General features: G+C 35.4%; 1 protein-coding gene across 3 annotated transcripts in view; it reads right to left on the bottom strand.

Annotated features, from left to right (window-relative positions):
* LOC121374166 (GRB2-associated-binding protein 1-like) overlaps positions 1-22288 on the bottom strand; it is a 48195-nt gene extending 25907 nt beyond the window's left edge. For 2 of the 3 annotated variants that reach the window (XM_041501133.1, XM_041501134.1), the window contains exon 1: positions 22130-22288. In XM_041501133.1, the coding sequence (XP_041357067.1) occupies positions 22130-22231 (102 nt within the window). In that variant the 5' untranslated portion in view covers positions 22232-22288. Of the gene's footprint in view, positions 1-3679; positions 4052-22129 lie in introns of those variants that run through there. The other variant, XM_041501135.1, reaches the window with a different exon arrangement.
* Between the last annotated feature and the right edge of the window lie 297 nt (positions 22289-22585).

The following is a 22585-nucleotide window of genomic DNA, read 5'->3' as shown; positions in this document are numbered from 1 at the left end:
TTCTCACACAGGTACTTGAGATTATATCTATTAACTTATGATACTAAACACATTAAGGCCTTGGGGTTCTTTGAGTGACTGGACTTCAGATTTGACCCAAAAGCCTCAAACCTTTGAACTGTGGAGACGATACAATATTATTGGAGCCATCATACAGAGCCTGAGAGGTACACTTAAAAGATGCAAAACTGTTGCAATGGAAATAACTTGGCATTATTCTAACATTGAAATTGTATTCAGCTGTACATGTAACTTGGAGGGAATATCACCAATATTCCCACTAGTCTCCTGGAAGGAAGGAAGGAAATGTTTTAACGACACTCTCAACACATTTATTTATGGTTATATGGCATCGGACATATAGTTAAGGACCACACAGATATTGAGAGAGGAAACCTGCTGTCGCCACTTCTTTGGCTATTCTTTTTCGATTAGCAGCAAGGGATCTTTTATATGCACCATCCCACAGACAGTATAGCACATATCACGGCCTTTGATATACCAGTCGTGGTGCACTGGTTGGAGCGAGAAATAGCCCAATATAGGCCCAATGACAGGGATTGATCCCAGACTGACCGTGCATCAAGGTAACACTTTACCACTGGGCTACATAGTTTACTAGATCATGACAACAAGGATTATTTGTTCAGCAGCCATCTAGGAAAAAGGAATGAAATATTAGTTTAACAGCACCCCAGCACATCTTAACTGCTACCCATATGGTTATTTCGTGTTTAACATATAGCCATAAGGGTATTTCGGTAAAAGAGAAAACCCGCTACCACTGTGCACTGCTGACATAATTAAAGCAACATTGATCTTTCTTTATAAAACGTTGCACTTTTTTGAAAAAAGATATTACATATCATGACCTTGATTGGGGCACTGGTTTCGATGGGGGAAACACCAGAGTCCATTAAGTACGATTAAGTACAGTATCTTGCCCATCCTACCTCAGATGAATTCTCTACCACTGAGCTACATCCCACCCCAACCTCCAACCAATACATACACATCTAAAGGAGTATTAGAAAACAAAACATAGCCTTATGCTTGTCTGTCTCAGTAAGCAAGCTTCATCTCTTTCCTCCCCAAGTTTTCTTAGAAGGGCTAGCTCATGTCAGAATCTGCATCTATGACAGACATGAACTACAACAGCTTGTTTTGGGCCCATGCTTATAAAACTTTTAGAGTCCAGACTCTATCTTTAATGACATCACACACATACAATGTGTATGGCGTTGTCATGGCATTATTGTCTCAGACTCTATTAGAGTCTCAAGTCTAGACTCTAAAACTTTTATAAGCTCCAGGCCAGAATGTGAATATTAAACCATTTTATTTGACTTTACTTCTGAAGACAGTATATGTGGCTGCTTGTCCAGTCTAACTTTATTAGTAGTATTTACTAGTAAATATCTTTGTTAATCATACAACAACTTTCCATATTATATGCTTTCAGGGAATAGCAGAGTGGTATTAAAGCAATACAGGTCAATTATACTATATTAGATGATCAGGGAGAATCAGGGTTTAAATTGGAACCTGAAAAGCATTAGAAATCTGGTGAATTTGGTCAGGAAATCTGTAGTCAAATTAATCTTTTAATCAGCTCAACAGTCAAAATGGTAGCACCACATATCTACCCAACACCAAGGACATGCAATTTCTTAAGAGCTTTCTGGCAAGTTAATAATGAAATACATTTAGCAATTTTGTGAAGGACGGTTTAATTAAACCTTGGAAAATTGTAATGTGGTCTGTAAATACAGGTGGGTGTTACAGATCAGGTGCCTAATTCACTAAACTCTTGCAACTTTGCAATCTTGCAGCGCAATGCTAAAAGACTTGCAAAGAGGATGCTTTGTTGTCAAACAGAGCCTAAGAGACCTTTGTGAATTAAACCCCAGCTTTATACCATAACAGATGGTTTGGGAGAATAACAAGGTGACCTATTACTGGTAATACAGTTTGATGTCAAATACAGGTCAATTTTATACTATTATAGAGAATAATGTGACCTTTTAATAGAGTTGGCTGCTAAATATGTATCAATTTTATGCCATATTTTGGGAGAGTAGTAAGATGGTCTCAATACAGTTGGCTGTTAATAACTGATCATTTTTGTACTACATGAATATTAAGATGATTTGAGAGTTTAGTGACATGACCTCATAATACAGTTGGCTCAAGTTAACTTCATATTTTGGGAGAACAGCATGAAGATCCAAGTTAACATGATTTTAATTTTACACTTCCATACAAGAAAACTGCTTACCATATGTTCCAAATACATTTAGCCATAGAAAAACTGAGTCACCTCCTACATGTAGTCAGCACAAAAAATGTTAAACATTTATTGCAAAACTCCAGGCATGTTGTAAATTCGAGTGTTCCGATAGAGAACAAACACTGCAAAATGTCAAGTTGTTTTATTTGTAACCCGTACAGTGTATGTTATGTATAGAGAGGCGTGTTCAAGTTAAGATAAATCTGTGTATTTTGACTGGTCTCCCGTCAAAAACAAACATTATTTACTGTCCACCATGACTGGTATATCAAAGTAATGTGGTATGTAATGTTCTGCCTGTGAGAAAGTGTTGTAAAAGATCCTTTGCTGCTAATGGAAAAAATGTAACATGTCTTTTCTGAAGACAATATGTCAGAATTCTCAAATTGTCTCTCCTTTTGACTTCAATGTCATTTCTTCCTGATCTGGCAGCTCTTCCTATCTTTCAACTTCTTTCCCTGTCTACTTCCACATCCCAGTCCTTGTCTCCAACTGCAGCAGGTGTTTGTCTCTTTTGGCTATCCGTGCCACACCTGCCATTTCACATCAACTTTTAGCTGTGGGCTTAGTCTGACCACTTAGAGAGTAGTTACTGGCATTGTTAAGAGGCACTTGTAACCACCTTCTATGTCAAATGTTTGACATCCAACAGCTGATTACTTAATCCATGTACTCTAGTAGTGATGTTGAACAAAACAAATTTTACTATCGATGTAAGATGGGAAGGAATTAATAAACAAAGAAACAAATTTGTTGTCATGCCTTTTTGGTTTCAACCTCTGCAATTAAGAAAATTTATATATGTACAGCACAAAACATGCTGTGACAAAAACATTGAATATAGTCCACAGCAAAAAAATTTGAAGAGTGCTTTGAAGAATTAAAACCTCCATGAAATCTCCTAGGCACTTCTGATTGCCATGGGCAACTGCAGGTGTTGGGTTTGCATGCGAGTGATATCAATCATTAACATATCTCATTTAAAAGGGACAAGCCATTTAAAGGATTATAGGGGGTGCCTGCCAACTAAAATATTTTAATATTTGGATGACCTAAAATACAATTTTCTAATGGGCTTGTTTTTGTTTTGTTTTTTTTAGGATTTGTTTGTTGTTGTTTTTGTTTTTTGGGGGGTTTATGGGAGGTAATCAATATAAAACAATTTGATCCTCAAGTGAGCATGTGTCAGTTATACATTTTCTAGGTGATTTATATAAATGCCATTTTTAAATTAATCACCAAAAAAAGGCCTCTTTTAAAAATCTCAGGACAGCATGGTGCTAATCAGAGTATGATGGTGCTAGACTATGGAGGGATGGTAAAGTGCCACACTAAAACATGCAAGGGAAAACCCTAGTTATAATTAAGCATAAGACAACCTCTGCTTACCTTCAAACTCTTAACTCTTGCTTTCCACGAACTGAAGCACATCAAAGCAGTTTATCCCAGTAAATCAACAAATAATCTCAATATACACAAGTATAAAAAACACACACCACAAAGTCAGTGTTCCTCACTTTGAACGGAACATTTACAAATAATCTTCAACAGACAACTCAGGAAACAGGAAAATGGAAGTCAGAACAATTGTTTACAAATAATCTTCAACTCACAACTCAGGAAACAGGAAAATCAAAGTCAGAACTGACATAAACCAAGAAACATTCGGAAGAAGTGTGTGTATCTTTTATAAACTCCAGCACACTTGTCTTTCCAGTCGAAGTATTTTCAAAAAACTGTTTTTGTATTTATCAGCTTCCCTTCCTGCTTTGTTACCAGTAATGCCCCTCCAACTTACGACTTAAACACGCTTAGACTTAAACACAACTGGTGAACACATGCTGAAGAAAAGGGAAAATTATTTATAGGTTGACACCGGCGTGTGACCAATCAGAGCCAGATACAGGCGGTGGGCAATTACGTGTTAGTATTTCTGAACTAGTCAACAGGTGTGTTATCGAGACTTCGCTCGACAGTGTGATTCATGATTTTCTTGTCTGTTCGTGCCTTTCTCTCAACTTTTCACTAGCTTGTTTGAAAGTCTACAAAGAAAATGGAGCTGCAATGTTTGGGGCATTTCAAGTGCAACCAGACCTGCACCCAGTTCTTTAAAACAAACACAAATGTCAAAAAAAGAAAGAAAGAAAAATATTCTGTATTCTAATAATAGGGATAGAAACTGTAAAACTGTTTTAATGGTTGCCAACTATTTGTATGGGATTGGGTGGGTGGGGGCAGGGGTAAGTGAGCATTGTTTAATATCTTATCTCTCTATCTGCTCCCCATTCTTGAATTTTAATATTGATTGTCATAACATTTAACACACAAATGGAACTTACAATTTGTCCTTATATTAATGAAGTTATATCAGCCTTCAAAACAAAGTAATTAATACAATGTCAATGGAATGACCTATAATTAGATATAACCAAGCTATTACTGTCAAAGCTTGCACATAAATTAACATATAAACATACACACACACACACACACACACACACACACACACACACAGCCATTAACTGTTCAATTCTAAATGACACACAGTAATACTATAAACTCCAGCATCCCACCCATACCAGAGTAGCTTGATGTAAATTAATCATTTTCTTAAGCTTCACTTATAACAATATTGTATATGTACAAATGTTTATCAGTGTTATATAATTAATGCAACTTACATACATGTATATTAATTGCTTAATTCAATTTAAGTACCTTTTATTTATGTTCTCCACAAACAATGTACATTCACACTTAATATAATTACTATTTAACAAACAAAAAAATTCAATTTATATATATAGTGTGTATAACTTTATATTTTATTTGGGATTTTATCTGCAAGTACAATTATAACATCCACAATTCTTCAAATCACAGAATACAAAAAAAAAGCAAAACATCTAATCTAAAAAAACAAAATCACATATGGTGTTTCAGCTGTCGACAGATACACAGTTACATCCGACAACAAAAATTTCACAAGCCAGTGAACACAAAAGAGTGACTTTCCCATGACAGCTTGCAAGCGGTAAGACACCCTTGAGCTAACTGATGTACCAGTAGTAGCTACACCGGAAAAGGTGATCTCTAACCTTATACCACAATTGAAGTCTTTTGACAACAGAATTCGCTTTTGTATTACCGACCGTAGCTGCGTGTTAAGTAAAGCGTCAGCGTGTGTCACTTGTCCAGTGTTCTCGCCTGCCATATGCTACTGCACAAGCCTATTAAAGTGGAGCTGGTGATATTTCCCTCGATAGAATAAGAAGTTAATTACCATGAGAAACTAATGCATATGTGCACATTAAAACCTCTAATGTTACATGTATATATCTTGTGTGGAGAAATTTTACAATTTATTATAAAAGTCAAGCTGGGGGGAGAGTCTTTATTATTAAGGTTTTAATGAGTACGGCCAAAACACATGACTTTGTGAAGATAGAGAGTAACTGGTTACTGTCTTAAGATATCGGCTTTATCCTGCAATGGTTAGAATGGTGAATGCCACAAGGCTCTGTTGAACAGTATACTCCAATTAACCTGGGGGCGAGACATAGCCCAGTGGTAAAGCATTTGCTTGATGCGCTTTTGGTCTGGGATCGATCCCCATACGTGGACCCATTGGGCTATGTCTTGTTCCAACCAGTGCTCCAGGACTAGTGTAACAAAGGCTGTGGTATGTACTATCATGTCTGTGAGATGGTGCATATAAAAGATCCCTTACTGCTAATCGAAAACAGTAGTCCATGAAGTGGTGACAGCGGGTTCCCTCTCTCAATATCTGTGTGGTCCTTAACCATATGTCTGACACCATATAACCGTAAATAAAAATGTGTTGAATGTGTCGTTAAATAAAACATTTCCTTCCAATTAACCTGAGTGGGATTAGGTAGATATCTTGACAATAACCAGTTATTTTATTAATTAAATAAACCATTTTATTTCACCAGTTTACAGTTAAATAGAGTAATAAATTCATTACAGATTAATTGCCATGTCACCTAGAATATCTATATATCAAAACATTTTTTTTTTATTATTCATATGCTTTATTTGTTTATCATCAAAGGCCGTGGTATGTGCTATTATGTCTTGGTGTTGCATATAAAAGATCCCTTGCTGCTAATCGAAAAGAATAGCCTTTGAAATGGCGACAGTGGGTTTCCTCACTCAATATCTGTGTGGTCCTTAACCATATGTCTGACACCATATAACTATAACCCCTGCGCATGCTGTAACCTCACCGTGGTGCAGGGGTGTATCATTCTCTTTGAGAATGGCCAATACAGCACAAATTGAGTAAAAGTTGGTATCTATCTGTGATATTTGTATTTGTTGCACAGTTCTTTACACTGTGTTTTAATTGAACTGTTGAATTTTTATATTGATGTTGATCATCACATTGTTTTTTCATTTACCATGGTTTGACACCTAATAGCCGATGTATTTTTCGTGCTGGGGTGTCGTTAAACATTCATTCATTCATTAAACATTCATTCATTCCATATAACCGTAAATAAAATGTGTTAAGTGTGTCGTTAAATAAAACATTTCCTTCCTTCCTTCATTTGTTTATATGTTGTAGGGTCAAAGGTAATGATTCCTTTGCTGATCATAACTACATGTAGTGTAAAAACAGTTCCATCCCAAAAAGCTATATTTTTGGTCAGTGACAAAATGTAGAAATTTACCTAGTCATCATACCTTGCTAATATGTTGTGACTGCAGGATAAAACAAATAAGTGTGACAAAGCCTGTTAATATACATGCAAACGTTTTGATTTTGTAAAAGAAAACCAACATGGATAGTGTTCATTCATTCATTCATTTCAATTTCTTTCCGTGCTTATGTTCAATTAAGGTTCAAGCACACTGTTCTGGGCACACACCTCAGCTATATGGGCTGTCTATCCAGGACAGTGGGTTAGTTATTAGTTCTTAGTGGTTAGTGAAAGAGAAGAGGGTGTAGTGGTCTTACAGCTAAAACTCACTCTGGGTGGGAGCCAGTACTGGGATGTGAACCCTGTGCCTACTAACCTTATGTCAGATGGCTTAACCATGACACCACCAAGGTCGGCTGAATATTTTTGTGTGGTGGTGGGTAATTTTTGGCATACTTGCATCAGAGAACTGTTCAAGCATGCCTGTCATGGGCACAACCTCTGACTTCGCCAGATTTTTATCCATGACAAGTGAATATCGTTATACTTGGACCACTATTTATATGTCACAACTCCTGGATTACCCACCTGTAGGGGCCATTCAACAAATACATGCACATAATACTTAAGACTCTGGAGAGGGGTTATTTTCACATTAGGGGTAGTAGGGGATGGAGAGGGGTTATTTTCACATTAGGGGTAGTAGGGGATGGAGAGGGGTTATTTTCACATTAGGGGTAGTAGGGGATGGAGAGGGGTTATTTTCACATTAGGGGTAGTAGGGGATGGAGAGGGGTTATTTTCACATTAGGGGTAGTAGGGGATGGAAAGGGGTTATTTTCACATTAGGGGGTAAAAGGGGAGGGAGTCCTTATGTATTGGTAATGTTTTCAAACAATGTCTCATGTTCATTAATAAACTAAAAGGCACCATGTCATGACCCTTTTGTTTCTTAACAAAGGATGTTTTTTTTAAATCTAGTACTATTAGAAAAGTACCAAAGAAGAACAAAACAATAATACAAACAAATAATGCTTCATTAAGATAGGGAAAAGTAGGAATGTTGTTAACATGTGTAACACATTTTACAGGGGAATGGTCATCAATTGGGAAAGGAGGGATATTTTTTTGAATGCCAATATTTGTTGTTACATAATTCTTAAATGACTTTACATCCTGAACAAACTATCTCCACACAGCCACCCAACGATCTCAAAAGTTGTTTAGTTTCTTCTGTTAGGTACATGTACATGACATTATAATCCCCTACCCCTCATTTCAATATAATCAATTTGTATACAAACTACCCTTCTATATGTTTCAAACACATTTTAAAACAAGTTGTAGTAAAATGCAGACATTTAATGAGATAGTTTTGTCTCAGCAATTCATAAGCATATTTGAAATTTTGTAACGAAACCCCCATCAAAAACATGTTGGCCGATTAAATTAAATTTAGAAAATAGTGACAACTGCTGATAACAACTATCTGGGTGGTGTGTATCTGTTTCTACTTCCATCCACACACCCATTTCCCCTTTACATATTAATACAAAAAATGTATATAATATTTTATAACATTTTAAAATAGAAATTTTTATAAAATTATTCCAAACCAACGAAAAACATTTTTGTTTCTTTAATAAAGACCTTCATGCACCATGTCTCTAAAATATTTGTACACGATCACCCATATTCCGTGTCAAACTAAAGATAAAACCCTTCATGATATGTACATTACATTTTAATATAGAAAAATTATAGCAAACAAATATTACAGAACAAATTTTTTGAAAAATACTATAAGGTTGTTCGGGGGGGGGGGGGGGGGGTAAATAAAGATCTCAATGCATCATTTGTCTAAAACAGGTGAGGCGTAGCTCAGTGGTAAAGCGCTCGCTTGATGCACAGTCAGTTTGGGATCGATCGCCATCAGTGGGCCCATTGCGTTATTTCTCATTCCAGCCAATGCATCACGACTGGTACATCAAAGGCCGTGGTATACACTATCCTGTCTGTGGGATGGTGCATATAAAAGATCCTTTGCTGCTAATCGAAAAGAGTAGGCCATGAAATGGCGACAGCAGGTTTCCTGCCTCAATATCTGTGTGGTCCTTAACCATATGTTACCGGCCTCAGTGGCGTCGTGGTTAGACCATCGGTCAACAGGCTGGTAGGTACTGGGTTCAGATCCCAGTCAAGGCATGGGATTTTTAATCCAGATACCGACTCCAAACCCTGAGTGAGTGCTCCGCAAGGCTCAATGAGTAGGAGTAAACCATTTGCACCGACCAGTGATCCATGACTGGTTCAACAAAGGCCATGGTTTGTGCTATCCTGCCTGTGGGAAACACAAATAAAAGATCCCTTGCTGCTAATCAGGAAGAGTAGCCTATGAAGTGACGACAGGTGGTTTCCTCTCAAAATCTGTGTGGTCCTTAACCATATGTCTGAGGCCATATAGCCATAAATAAAATGTGTTGAGTGCGTCGTTAAATAAAACATTTCTTTCTTTCTTTCTTTAACTATATGTCCGACGCCTTATAACCATAAATAAAATGTGTTGAGAGTGTGTTAAATAGTTTTATTTCCTTCCTTCATTTGTCTAAAACAGTTTTACAAGATCACCCACATTCAGTGTGACACCAAATACAAAAATCCTTCATGAACTGAGTCCACATCAGTGGCACAATACACCAAGCTTTTATACAGTCATACGTAGTTTGAAAGTTAAGTAAAGTTTCTTTTATTTAACGACGCCACTAGAGCACATTGATTTTTTATCTTATCATCGGCTATTGGACATCAAACATATGGTCATTCTGACACTGTTTTTTAGAGGAAACCCGCTGTCGCCACATAGGCTACTCTTTTTACGACAGGTAGCAAGGGATCTTTTATTTGCACTTCCCATAGGCAGGAAAGCACAAACCATGGCCTTTGTTGAACCAGTTATGGATCACTGGTCGGTGTATGTGGTTTACACCTACCCATTGAGCCTTTGCAGAGCACTCACTCAGGGTTTGGTGTCGGTATCTGAATTAAAATTCCCATGCCTCGACTGGGATCCAAACCCAGTACCTACCAGCCTGTAGACCGATGGCTAACCACGACGCCACCGAGGCCGGTACGTACGTAGTTTGAAGTGGACAAACAAATTTATAGAGTAAAGGTCATGGCAGCTGTAATTAGTACTAAAATGAGACAATTATTACAATTTAAAAAGATTTTAAAATATAGGGGTTTTTTTGTAACTCTTGGTCTGTAATGAAAAAAAAAAAAAAAAAACTTTTAATTGGTGCATGACTACTCTTAACATTGTATAATAATAATATGGACATACACATAGACATTCACATGTACAGTTACATATATCATGGTGCAGTGTGAACATCAATTTGAACATCATCTAGACTTTAGGAATAATTATATAGACAATAATAAATGAGTTCCAAGTCATAACCAAATTTATAGTGGTGATATATTTGTTACAGTATGGTTAGTATTTAATACATGTAGTAACCTTGATTAAATAGAGAAATGATGAAATCAAAGACAGGTTTCATATATATATGTGTACATGTAAATGCATTTTCTTAAAACCTTTTTTTGTCAAAATCACCAGTAAAATCTTAATTTGTATCTGCAAGTAAATATGAAGATTAATTTGACAGAAACATGCAAAATCCTCATTATTATTTATTTCTGGCCTTGTGTATCATTATTGTAAATGTCAGACTAAAGAAAGATGTTGTAATCAACAACTCATTACACATAAAAGCAACATCGCTGTATAAAAGAGCATTTACCAGATCAGAGACGAGAACACAGATAATCATAAAATCTGACGCCATCTGACAGTATACACGTACATCAACAATCTGTACAAAACCATTACATTACCCAGTCTGTGAATGAAAATCAGGATTTACAATTTGCTAAGTGTAATTTGTAATGGTAATTTATTTCATTTCAACTTATTTTTGTGCCTATATTCAATTAAGGTTCAAACACGCTGTCCTGGGCACACATTTCAGCTGAGTTATCTGGGCTGTCTGTCCAGGACAGTAGGTTAGTTGTTAATTGTTAGTGGTTAGTGAGAGAGAAGAGGGTTTAGTGGCCTTACACCTACCTACTGAGTCGTTACAACTCGCTCTGGGTGGGAGCCAGTACCGGGCTGTGAACCCAGTACCTACCAGCCTTATGTCTGATGGCTTAAACACAACACCACTGAGGCCGGTAACATGGTAATACATGTATGTACACCATCGAAGGTAGAGAAGCAAGGAGCTCTGGAAAACCATACAGCCAATTCTTCAAAATTAAAGTTAAATTTAGTTTTCTTTAATGACACCACTAGAGCACATTGATTTATTAATCATCGGCTATTGGATGTCAAACATATGGTAATTTTGACACAGTCATAGAGAGGAAACCCGCTACATACTTCCATTAGCAGTAAGGGATCTATTATATACACCATCCCACAGACAGGAAAGTACATACCGTTGATATACTTGGTGCACTGGCTGGAACGAGAAATAGCCCAATGGTCCCACCGACAGGATTGATTCTAGATCGACCACGCATCAAGCATGCGCTTTACCACTAGGATACATCCCGCCCCTTTTTTTTTAATTAAGGACAGTTGCTAATCATTTGAGAATTCATTAGTCATTACTATTTAACATGTTAGACTTGTGAAGCTATCTCTAAAACTAGAATAGCAAATTGTGATAAAATAATGGACAAAATGTTCTCTGAAAACTATGTTATGTGTACACAGAGACAAATCCAGAGGGAAGGAAATCAGTGAATCAGTGAACCAGTCCCCCACCTAAAAATATTCAAGTGCTCCATTTTCCCCTCTTTAATCACCCCCCCCCCCCTCCCCCATTGGGATGCCCTTTAAGTTTATCCATGTGCCCTTTCTCGGTTTGTTCACACCATAAAATATTTCCTGAATCAGCCCATGGTACACTATACATGAAGCAAGTGTTTAGTGTTTATGTGTCGTACTACTATTAGTTCAATAGGCAACAGTCTTTGCTTACACTTCCTGGTTCATGTTTATGACAATGCCCAGCAAATACACGTATATCCTGGACAGATGTGTCATACATTATCTTGAGGAGCACTCACATACACGGAATTCGGAGAAAATTACAAATACTATTATCTGTATATTACATGTATGTGAACATAGTCTAAACTACCATTGGCCAGTTTGTGAACAAATCAAATTTGGCAACTTTATTCCATAATCCGTTTGATGAGAAACATACATGAATAGGCTTAAATTAGTTTTAAGATCTGGACTCACCCACCCACCTAACAAAATTTTAAAAAAAGAAGAAATATCATATTTAGCATACATACAATGTACTAAATTACATAACTAATAGTAAATCTACCCAGTAATAACAAAAATGAATAAATGTTTATTTAAGGCCAATTTGTTTTTTTAACTTGTAATGCACATACATGTATATTGTCAAATGGCATGGAAATCGATCTATAAAATACTAATTAGTACCAAGACACAAAGCAGCACTTTATATTTACTTGCCAAATGGTTAGTAAATGAAAAATATCACTAGCCAAATCAGGATTGTTACTTGCCAGGTAACACATCATCAGTAATATGGACACTACTAAAACAGATTGCCAAGCAATCAAACTAAAAGAGAAACTTTAACAAAGTTTGTTTTGTTTAACAACACCACTAAAGGTAGTACTAGACCAAATAACTTCCGGCTGGGTCAAAGTTCGAGGTGCACCCAACTTTTGATAGAGAAGTGAACGCCACAAGTCCTGTGATTGGTTATAAATGTGAGTGTGTTGGTTGTAAAAAATAATAGTTTCATCTGGGTAAAAAAAAAATGCTATTTTATTTCATCTAGTACCAGTGTGTTAAGTAGCCTTGTGCTTGAAACATGTATGGGGTACCTGTAAAAAAAAGTACTCGAATTTTGTGCAAAACTAGGGTAGTCATAGACGCTATCCGTTATCTCAGAAACGAGCAGCTTGACCCCCATTTTTTTCTGATTCACTTTAAGTGTGAGAGGTGGTAGTATTTATATCCGTGGCGTTTATGTCGATTGATACGCTGCAGGTAGGAGTTTTAGCCACATATGTTACTATTGTCGTCTATGGGATTTGATTTGGTAGTATACACCCTATAGCACATATTCAGTGCATAATAAAAAATATTATGATTTTGTCATTTTATTTAATTAAACTATACTGGTTGATTAATTAGCCATCACTCGACAATGCAAGTTCACAGTGACCTTGACCTTGACAATAATCTCTGTACATGGCTCTGAATGGAGTTTGAATCAAAGTTAGCACTGAAGAAAAGTTGGTTTTGGCCTATAATTCATACTGTAAAGATTTCAATAATTTCTTTTTACATGGTATTTGACTTGCCATATACAACTGCTCTTAAATATGGTATTATATATAGGCAACCTGAACTAAGGTTTTAATAGCAATTTATTTTTATATTAAAAATAGCATGTGCCAATAGTGGGTTAATGTCTTTAGTTTCCATTAACATTGTTAATTTTTCATGTATGAAATTCTGAAAACTCAAATTTGTAAAGAACTTGATTTTTATTGTCATTTTGACATATTTATAGGGTGCTAAGTTATATTTTAGACAAATTTGTAGTTTTATGCAAAATTTAAAGTAAATTTCAAGAAAAACTTTACCAAAAACATAATTAAATTTGTTGTCACTATTGTGCCTTCTGTTCTAATTTATACATAACAATAAGGTTGCTAAACATATACTTAGATATCCAGATCATTTTTTTCTTCTTAATAATCACTTAGTTAGCTCTCATGAAGAGCATTTTGAGTTTATACTAGATTCAGAACCATTTTTTTCAGATTTGATAATCTGCCTTGGCTTAAGTTGATAATTTATTTTATTGTTAAAGCTGTATTACCTAATGTTACTAGCTAAATAAAATGCTGGATTACAGATTGTAGGCATATATCCAATATACATATTGTATTCATCCGGATTAGAAAATAATGCAAGAAAATAGATGTTCGGGTAATTTTGTCATTTAAAAAAAGCTTTTTTCAGTAATTAATCATAAATGTGTGAAAGCTGCATGATAATTCCAGATATGACAACTATTAAAACCTCCAACTACAGTAGGCTATAAATAAAATATAGTCAGGAATATTGATGGCTGCCAATGGTTTTTATGGTTCATTATGAAAATCAGCATGGCCGATGGATTTGAAATTCCCACACCCGGTAACTTGAAGACACCCACACCCAACATACAGGATTTCCTCCCAACACTAATGTTCAGGACATTAAGTCATTACTTCATACAGGTACAGTCATGTTTGTGTTTCCTTCCTCAGACAGTGTATTTTTTTAATACTGATATTTCTTTGATGTGCCTGTTAAGGTCTTCATAATCTAGGGGTCAATCAAGTGCATGTATTTTAATGGAATTCTTTAAAGGGGTAGAGGTACTCTGACTATCTTTGTTGTCTCTACATATATACCTGAGTACACACACCCAACTGAAAGTAAATATCTTCAGGAGTTTTATTTTAAAACATTTTGTTGTTTAATATGACATATTGCATTTGTACAAAACTACATGCAATATATATGCCTTTTGAGGTGTACATTATATTAGGTTGCACTGCAGAAACAACAGTTTCGGTGAGGTTGTCAGTTTATGTCAGAATACACCAGACCCTGGTTGTCATAAAGACACATAGCTGGACACTTTTTGAAAAATGTTTGTTAGCAGTATAGGTAGTACTAGACCAAATAACTTCCGGCTGGGTCAAAGTTCGAGGTGCACCCAACTTTTGATAGAGAAGTGAACGCCACAAGTCCTGTGATTGGTTATAAATGTGAGTGTGTTGGTTGTAAAAAATAATAGTTTCATCTGGGTAAAAAAAAAAAGCAATAATATTTCATCTAGTACCAGTGTGTTAAGTAGTCTTGTGCTTGAAACATGTATGGGGTACCTGTAAAAAAAAGTACTCGAATTTTGTGCAAAACTAGGGTAGTCATAGACGCTATCTGTTATCTCAGAAACGAGCAGCTTGACCCCCAATTTTTTCTGATTCACTTTAAGTGTGAGAGGTGGTAGTATTTATATCCGTGGCGTTTATGTCGATTGATACGCTGCAGGTAGGAGTTTTAGCCACATATGTTACTATTGTCGTCTATGGGATTTGATTTGGTAGTATACACCCTATAACACATTGATTAATTAATCATCAGCTATTGGATGTCAAACATTTGGTAATTATGACTTTTAGTCATCAGAGGAAGTTTTTGCATTAGCAGCAAGGGATCTTTTATATGCACTTTCCCACAGACAGGAAAGCACATACTACAGCCTTTAACCAGTTGTGGTGCACTGGTTGGAACAAAAAAATATAAAAAATCAGTTGAATGGATCCACCGAGGTGGTTCGATCCAGTGATGCAAGCACCTCGGGCAAAAACTTTAACAAGTGAATATTAACATCGTAAAATATATCTAAATAATAAATTGCTACACGTTTACATTGTTCACTGTATGAAAGACTTTATTTAAAGTGAAAGCATTAAATTTACATGACAAAACATTATGATTGTTAAGAAATGAAAACATTATCACATGATTTACAGAGAAAGATCTTGCTTTCTTAAATGTATTATTATGATTATTATTATTATTTTAATGTAATAAGCAAGAACTTGGTCAGCATAATTTACTGTGATTCACAAACATAGTCCACACTCAGTTTATGTTTATAGTTATACATGTATTGTCTAATTGATAAATTGTAAAATAAAAATTGTGTCATAATGGCAAAATAAACAGCTTTTAAAATAATAATCTGGAATATTATTCAACAAATACCATATTAGCTCAAAAAATGGGGAAAAAAGATTTTTAAAAATAAAGTTTTTCTTCCCTACCTACAGTACTCTATATCTTCGCCTGTAAGTCGATCTTGGCTATAAGTCGAGTCCCTAATTTCAAGCCCTGAAAACATATTTTTTTAAACTGACCCATTTATAAGTCGACCCATTATAAACAATTTATAAATATTGAAGTATTTCTTATTTTCAGCTCATTAGAACAATAAAGGTTTGATTCCTGCTACATGCCCCCCCCCCCCCCCCCCCCCAAACAAAATTAAAAAATAAATAAATTCTACTAGCAAAATTAGTTGTAATCCATGTAAAAATGCATAGTGATTAGTTTGCACCCCTGTATAGCTCTTTGGTAGTAATGCTAATATGAATATATGTTGTTATCCAGATTCGGGCATTTTTGTTTTATTCGGGCAAAACACAGCCTAAAAATGGACCTATAAGGATATCAAGACCACTTTTTTTGTAAAATCTTCAAACCTGTAGGCCTATCTTGACTTTTTTTTTCCTTTGTTAAGATGAATAAAAAATGACTGCAGTCTTTGATATTTTCAAACCGGTGGTAACAGATCAACTTCCAATACTTTCCGTTTTCATGCAGTTTATACACCATAAAGAAAATGCTTATTTTTATTAATTTAGTAAATAACTATTTATATCTCACACGCTTTATTGTTTGTTCGCTATGAACATGGTGAATAATTGTTGTGTTAAGTGGTGGATATAAATTATACAGTTCAGCTAAAAAAAAAAAAAAAGTTTAAATTTCAAAAGGGCATCTTGTCTGAAAGGGAGGGGGATTTGTGTTTGTATGGCCAAACAAAAAAATAAGTGTGTTTCCGGTCGACCGACCATCCCTAGTTTTACCCCCCCCCCCCACCCCGACCCTAATTTTTTCTCTCTCTTAAACTGAAAAAATAGATGAAAAAAAAAACAAATAAAAAAAAGAAGTAAAAATAAAAGAGGACAACATCACCAAACAAGAGTATTTCCTTCCTTGCACATTGTTTACGTACTATTATACGATACATTTTGCACATGTAATTCCCTTCCAAAAAACATCGAGAAATTATGGAAAAGCTTTTGTAATAGAGTTCCTTCCCCTGATTAGCTACCACCGAACAGCTTGGTTGGTCACGGAAGTAACCAAATGTACGAACATAGCCGTGGTACAGGTTATTTCGATTAAATATAATCGTATCAATTCAGCTTAATTCTCGTCTTCACTTAAATCAACAGGTCTTATTATTAATGCATCTCAAATGTTTGCATAAAGTATTTAAATTAAGAACAACGAAATTAATACAAATGTCCCATTAATTTAAGGAAATACACAAACAGTGCATACCAATACTACTACTACTACTACAACAACAACAATAATGATAATGATGATAAATAATAATAATAATTATTATTATTATTATTATGATAGTATTCAAATAAAAAAAATAAAAATAAACCTTCCTACCTACCCTAATTTGGGGGGGGATGCAATCGGAAACACGCCTATTTTTTTGTTTGGCCTATCCACTTCTGCAATCATCATGACATTGAAAGCAGGGAACATTTTGTTTTCAAAATCTTGATTAGCGCTATTTCTAGTCCACTGAAAATTGAGTAGCAACTACTGTTTAATGCTTTAAAATTGTATACTAGCAATTTCTGAAACTTGCGTAGCAATTCGTGAGGTGATACTAAACAAAATGTTCCCTGGATAGGGACATGAAGGCGGTGAATGTTGACAAGCATTATGTAATTTTAATTGGAGTGGTAGGTAGTCTCACGGTTACAAAATATTACATGAGGGAGGGGTATTAAAAATGCAAAATTTTGCATTATGTATTGTTGACTGGCCACAAAGATCGATCAACAAAGGACCATTCAACATTAATGTAATGCAGAATCAAACATTTGGTTTTACCCCCAATTTTTTATGACCCCAATCCTCCATAATAAAAGGAGGGCCACCATAAATAATTGATACATGGGTTGTGTAATATATATGTGTACATTTTCAGATCTAAACAATAATTGAACTGTTTCTTGTAATGATTCTGATATCTTTTTAGCCATACTTTTTTTAAATAACTTTTTCCGCTTTAACCATATAGTGCTCATAGAATTTGGTGCATTATAGCCAACGCTAGCTTCTGTTTTGTCCATAGCTTTTGGGGCTGTTTTGTCCAATCTGGTTTTGGACATTTTCACTTGGGGCCATTTTGGCACTGATCCATTTAAACATTTTCACTATAACCCAATGATACAGTTAAAGATTGTGTTCTAAAAGCAAGGATTTTGTTATTAGTGGCTACAAGAACATATCGTCCGTGGACCTGTTTCAGTGGCTGTGTCGTTTGTGCGCAACAGTACGCACATTTGAAGATTTCCAACATCAATGACTTTTGCATGTGGAAAGTAAACAAATGTCTGTCACATTCACAGAAATGTTAGTAAAAAACATAAGGTTAAAACGAGCAAAGAAAGCAAGATTGAACTTAACCCACTCATAAACATGGTACATTTCTTAATACTTTTTTTCTCTGATTTTCAAATACAGTCATTTGAAAGAAAACTTTAGTTTAAAAACTCACCAAAACAGGTAATGTAGTTAAAGGAATACTAAAGCAAGGCTTTTAGACTAGTGTGCATATTCAATGATACATAATGCACATTATTGCTTAATATCAACAAGTATAATCATATAGTTAATTAATAAAACAGTTAAATGTGACGGCTATTATATATAACGGGTGCAGCCATTTTGTACCATCCCAGTGAATATGCCCTCTGGCGAGCTGGTGGTTACGTAATACCTAACGTGTCACGTCAGGAATTAGTCTTGGAACTGAAGAAATAAAACATACCTGATTTTTGCAGATGCATCGCAATGTTCTGTAATGATATCTATCCCAGTAACACAGCAACGTGTATATGTGGTTTAATTTTCAATACAAAATAAAGCACCATTGTCAAAGTGTTGAAATAACTATTATATTTTGTATATAAATTAACCCACGTACTGAAATAATAGTCGGAGTGTTTTCTTGCTTAATTGGTCTTTTCTTTCCGTGGCCTGTACCTGTGGTTCTTGATTGGCAGGTGTATATTTAGATGGTCCCTAGACACTGTCTAGACACACTAAAAAGACGTGCCTCTTTTATTAAGATCACAGGGTATTGTGTGATAACCTCAAATCGTAATGGACTTTACCAGCTTTATTACTGTTAGTAATTCTGTAAAACCCTTGATTAAGTAGACTTTCCCATCTAAAATCACAAAACTGACCAATTACGTAGTCCCAGAGAAAAGAAAATTATCACTTAGGTATCGTGAGTGGTCGTTTTTGCTGAATGTATCCTACCAATAGGCCTAATAATATGCATTTTTTCTTTGGATTTTTTAAAAGAAAAAAATACTATAACTCCATTTCGATATATTGATGCAAACTGAAATATATTTAGCTAAATAGTTTATTATACTATCAAGTCATTTATGTTGTTTTACAAGTCAGGTTGATAAAAGCGAAGCACCTTATCGTAAATTAGAGCATTTGTTTACACTGTGCATAATAGAGAAGTTGGACCTGAGCTGACGTCACTTCGCCCCAAGCTATACCACCGGACGTCACAAAAACAAAACAAAATGGCTGCCCCCCATTAGCAGGAATAATCAAGTTTTTTTATTAATTCTAAAATTATGCGTTTTTCATTTGTTAAAGTGTCAGTATGTGTTGGTGGTCCGGGTATGCATCTTTCCAACAAATAAGGCTCTTGTTGGAGTTTAGTCTACCTTTAACAATATTTACAGCTGATGCATGCTACATGTTTTGACGCACATGCCGTAAACTTTGCTACATGGTGGCCAGTTTAGGGTATCAGGTCGTTTCGTAACCATACCGTTTCGTACCGTACCGGTCCGTACCCAAAAGCATACCAGTTCGTACCCAAAGACATACCAGTTCGTAAATTAAAACAAAAAGTTGTATTCTTCTATCAAAAATGTATTATATCGGACAATGTAGGCATTATTAGACCTAAAAAAAATTCCACGTTCCAAAAACATGGGATATCAGATCTTATTATATTTTTGTTATATGTGCGTGCGTGTGCGCACGTAAGTACGTGTGCGTGTATGAATGTTTTTGTTTTGAGCATATATACGTACGAAGAGAGGATCGGTCTTGCGAAATATTCTGATCGGTATCTCGGAACGGTTATGCATAATAATAAACACCATCGCTGCACTGTGGAATCAACACCAAATTACAAGACAAAATAATTGCTCTTTGGCTACGAAAAGGTATGCTTTTTGGTTACAAAAAGGTATGCTTTTTGGTTACGAAACGGCATGCTTCAGTGATGCACAGCACATAATTGCTCATTTAATGCTTATAAAAGATACTGAGTGATTATTACAAAAAATGTTTTGCTAAATGTTACAATATGTTTGTAATATAACATTATAATTGTGTATTTAATTTTTTTAATTAATGTTAGGTGTAATGTATGACATTATTTAATTGGTTACAAACTGGTATGCTAGTGGTTACGAAATGGTGTGGTACGAACAGGTTTGGGTACGAAACGTCTAGAAACTCCAGTTTAGTGCTCATTTGAAGAGTAGAAATACTACTAAAAAGGTGGCTATTTTGATAAAAAAACCCAAAACAAACTGTCTCTTTATAAATATGGATATGCTTTAGAACCGAATGCTTATGCTCACCGAAACTGGTTCACCCATGATACAACATTCGCTACATTGCCCTTATTATCTTATAAGTTATTAAATAAAAGGCCAACGTGGACCTCCCCTTTGGCTATACGGGCGGTCACCCGAAATATGCCAAAAATCCGGATTTTGGCATATTTACACTCAAAAAACCTTTTCCCAAAGAAAAAACATCACTAAAGCAATAGCTATTGTTCGAAACACACATGTTAATTGTGATTGGAGCTTCATAAACTCTAAAATCTGTACTGTCCCGCTTTTGTGAGGTTTTTTGATTGGGAAATTGGTTTTTTTATTGTAAATATTGTAAAGTGGGTTTTTGGTATATTTACACTCAAATAGAGCTGGGCGGTATACCGTATATACCGTTCGGTATCGGTATTATGTCAATACCGATTTACCGTACCGAGCAAAATTCAAAATACCGAAATTTCGGTATTGAAAAATATTTCCCGGAAACCACTAATAATATATCTGACGAACGCAAAATGGGTTGGTATAAATCAGACGAGAGCCTTGTGTATAGAATTTAATTGTATTTAGATGAAATTAGCGGGTGAGCCTTAACACAGGCGTGCATTTTAAGCCGAGTATACCGAAAATAAAGCTCGATGTCGGTATCGTGTCAATACCGAATACCGTACCGATACCGAGGTAAATCACCCCAAAAATACCAATATCGATACCGAACCTCAAATTTCAATACCGGCCAGCTCTACACTCAAAAAACCTTTTCCCAAAGAAAAAACGTCACTAAAGCAATAGCTATTGTTCGAAACACACGTTAATTGTGATTGGAGCTTCATAAACTCTAAAATCTGTACTGTCCCGCTTTTGTGAGGTTTTTTGATTGGGAAATGGGTTTTTTATTGTCAATATTGTAAAGCGGGTTTTTGGTATATTTACACTCAAAAAACCTTTTCCCAAAGAAAAAACGTCACTAAAGCAATAGCTATTGTTCGAAACACACATGTTAATTGTGATTGGAGCTTCATAAAATCTGTACTGTCGCGTACGCTTTTGTGAGGTTTTTTGATTGGGAAAGTGGGTTTTTTATTGTCAATATTTCGTATAGTACAATCCCGAAAGCTGCTCATCCAATACGTGTCTTGGGTGTATTTTTGGGGTATCTTGGGGGTAAATAGTCGGACCCTAAAATCAGTCCTGTTCCGCAATTTACAAACAAGGCGGAAACGGCGGTATGCATATGTTTAGGACTGACAACAATATTTGTGCATCATATAAATTGTAAATCGTATAATATTGATAAACTGTCAATAAAGTATATAAAACCCCTTATTGGATACGATTTTGGCAGAATTATGGTTTTTGTGAGGTTTTTTGATTGCGAAAAGGTTTTTTGATTGTAAATATGCCAAAAACCGGGTTTTTGGCATATTTCGGATGACTGTTGTTTTAATGACCGAATTTTCATGGAAACAAGAAAAATGACAAAATCGTATAATGGCTTACTGAATAATAATAATTGATCTTGAAGTTGAAGTTCACAAAACTCGACACTTACCGATTTGAAGATTCGAAACGTTGTTTTCCTTTCCGGTGGGGACTTGACCAACCATCCCGAGTGTACTTTATGCTCTATCTTGTTCATTTTTGTCAATCCCATTAGTCTGGCTGCAAATTTACATCGCAGACTTTGGGAAACTTCACTTTTATGTCAAAAACATTTTTTCTGCTATTGATAAAAAAGAAAACAGGAAGTCATCGAACTTCAACTTATACTATATTCTAAACAGTTTTTCCTTTTTCACGGCTGTCAAACTGACCCGTCATACATGTTGGAAGATTGATTCTTGAATTTGACGTCGTACCTCATGGTCTTAAAAGTAACCAGTATTACAGACAGTATTCTGTTACTTTTAAATATAATAATTTATGTTGTCCTTTTGGGCTTAAGTTAAAGGGACTGTGCTGGCTTTGCAGCCATTGTTAGATTTTTTTTCAACTTTGAAATTATACC

This window comes from Gigantopelta aegis, chromosome 6, assembly GCF_016097555.1.
Source record: "Gigantopelta aegis isolate Gae_Host chromosome 6, Gae_host_genome, whole genome shotgun sequence".
NCBI classification, from domain to species: Eukaryota; Metazoa; Mollusca; class Gastropoda; order Neomphalida; family Peltospiridae; genus Gigantopelta; species Gigantopelta aegis.
Note: the sequence above shows the minus strand (reverse complement) of the source record. Positions and strands in the feature narration are given on the sequence as shown.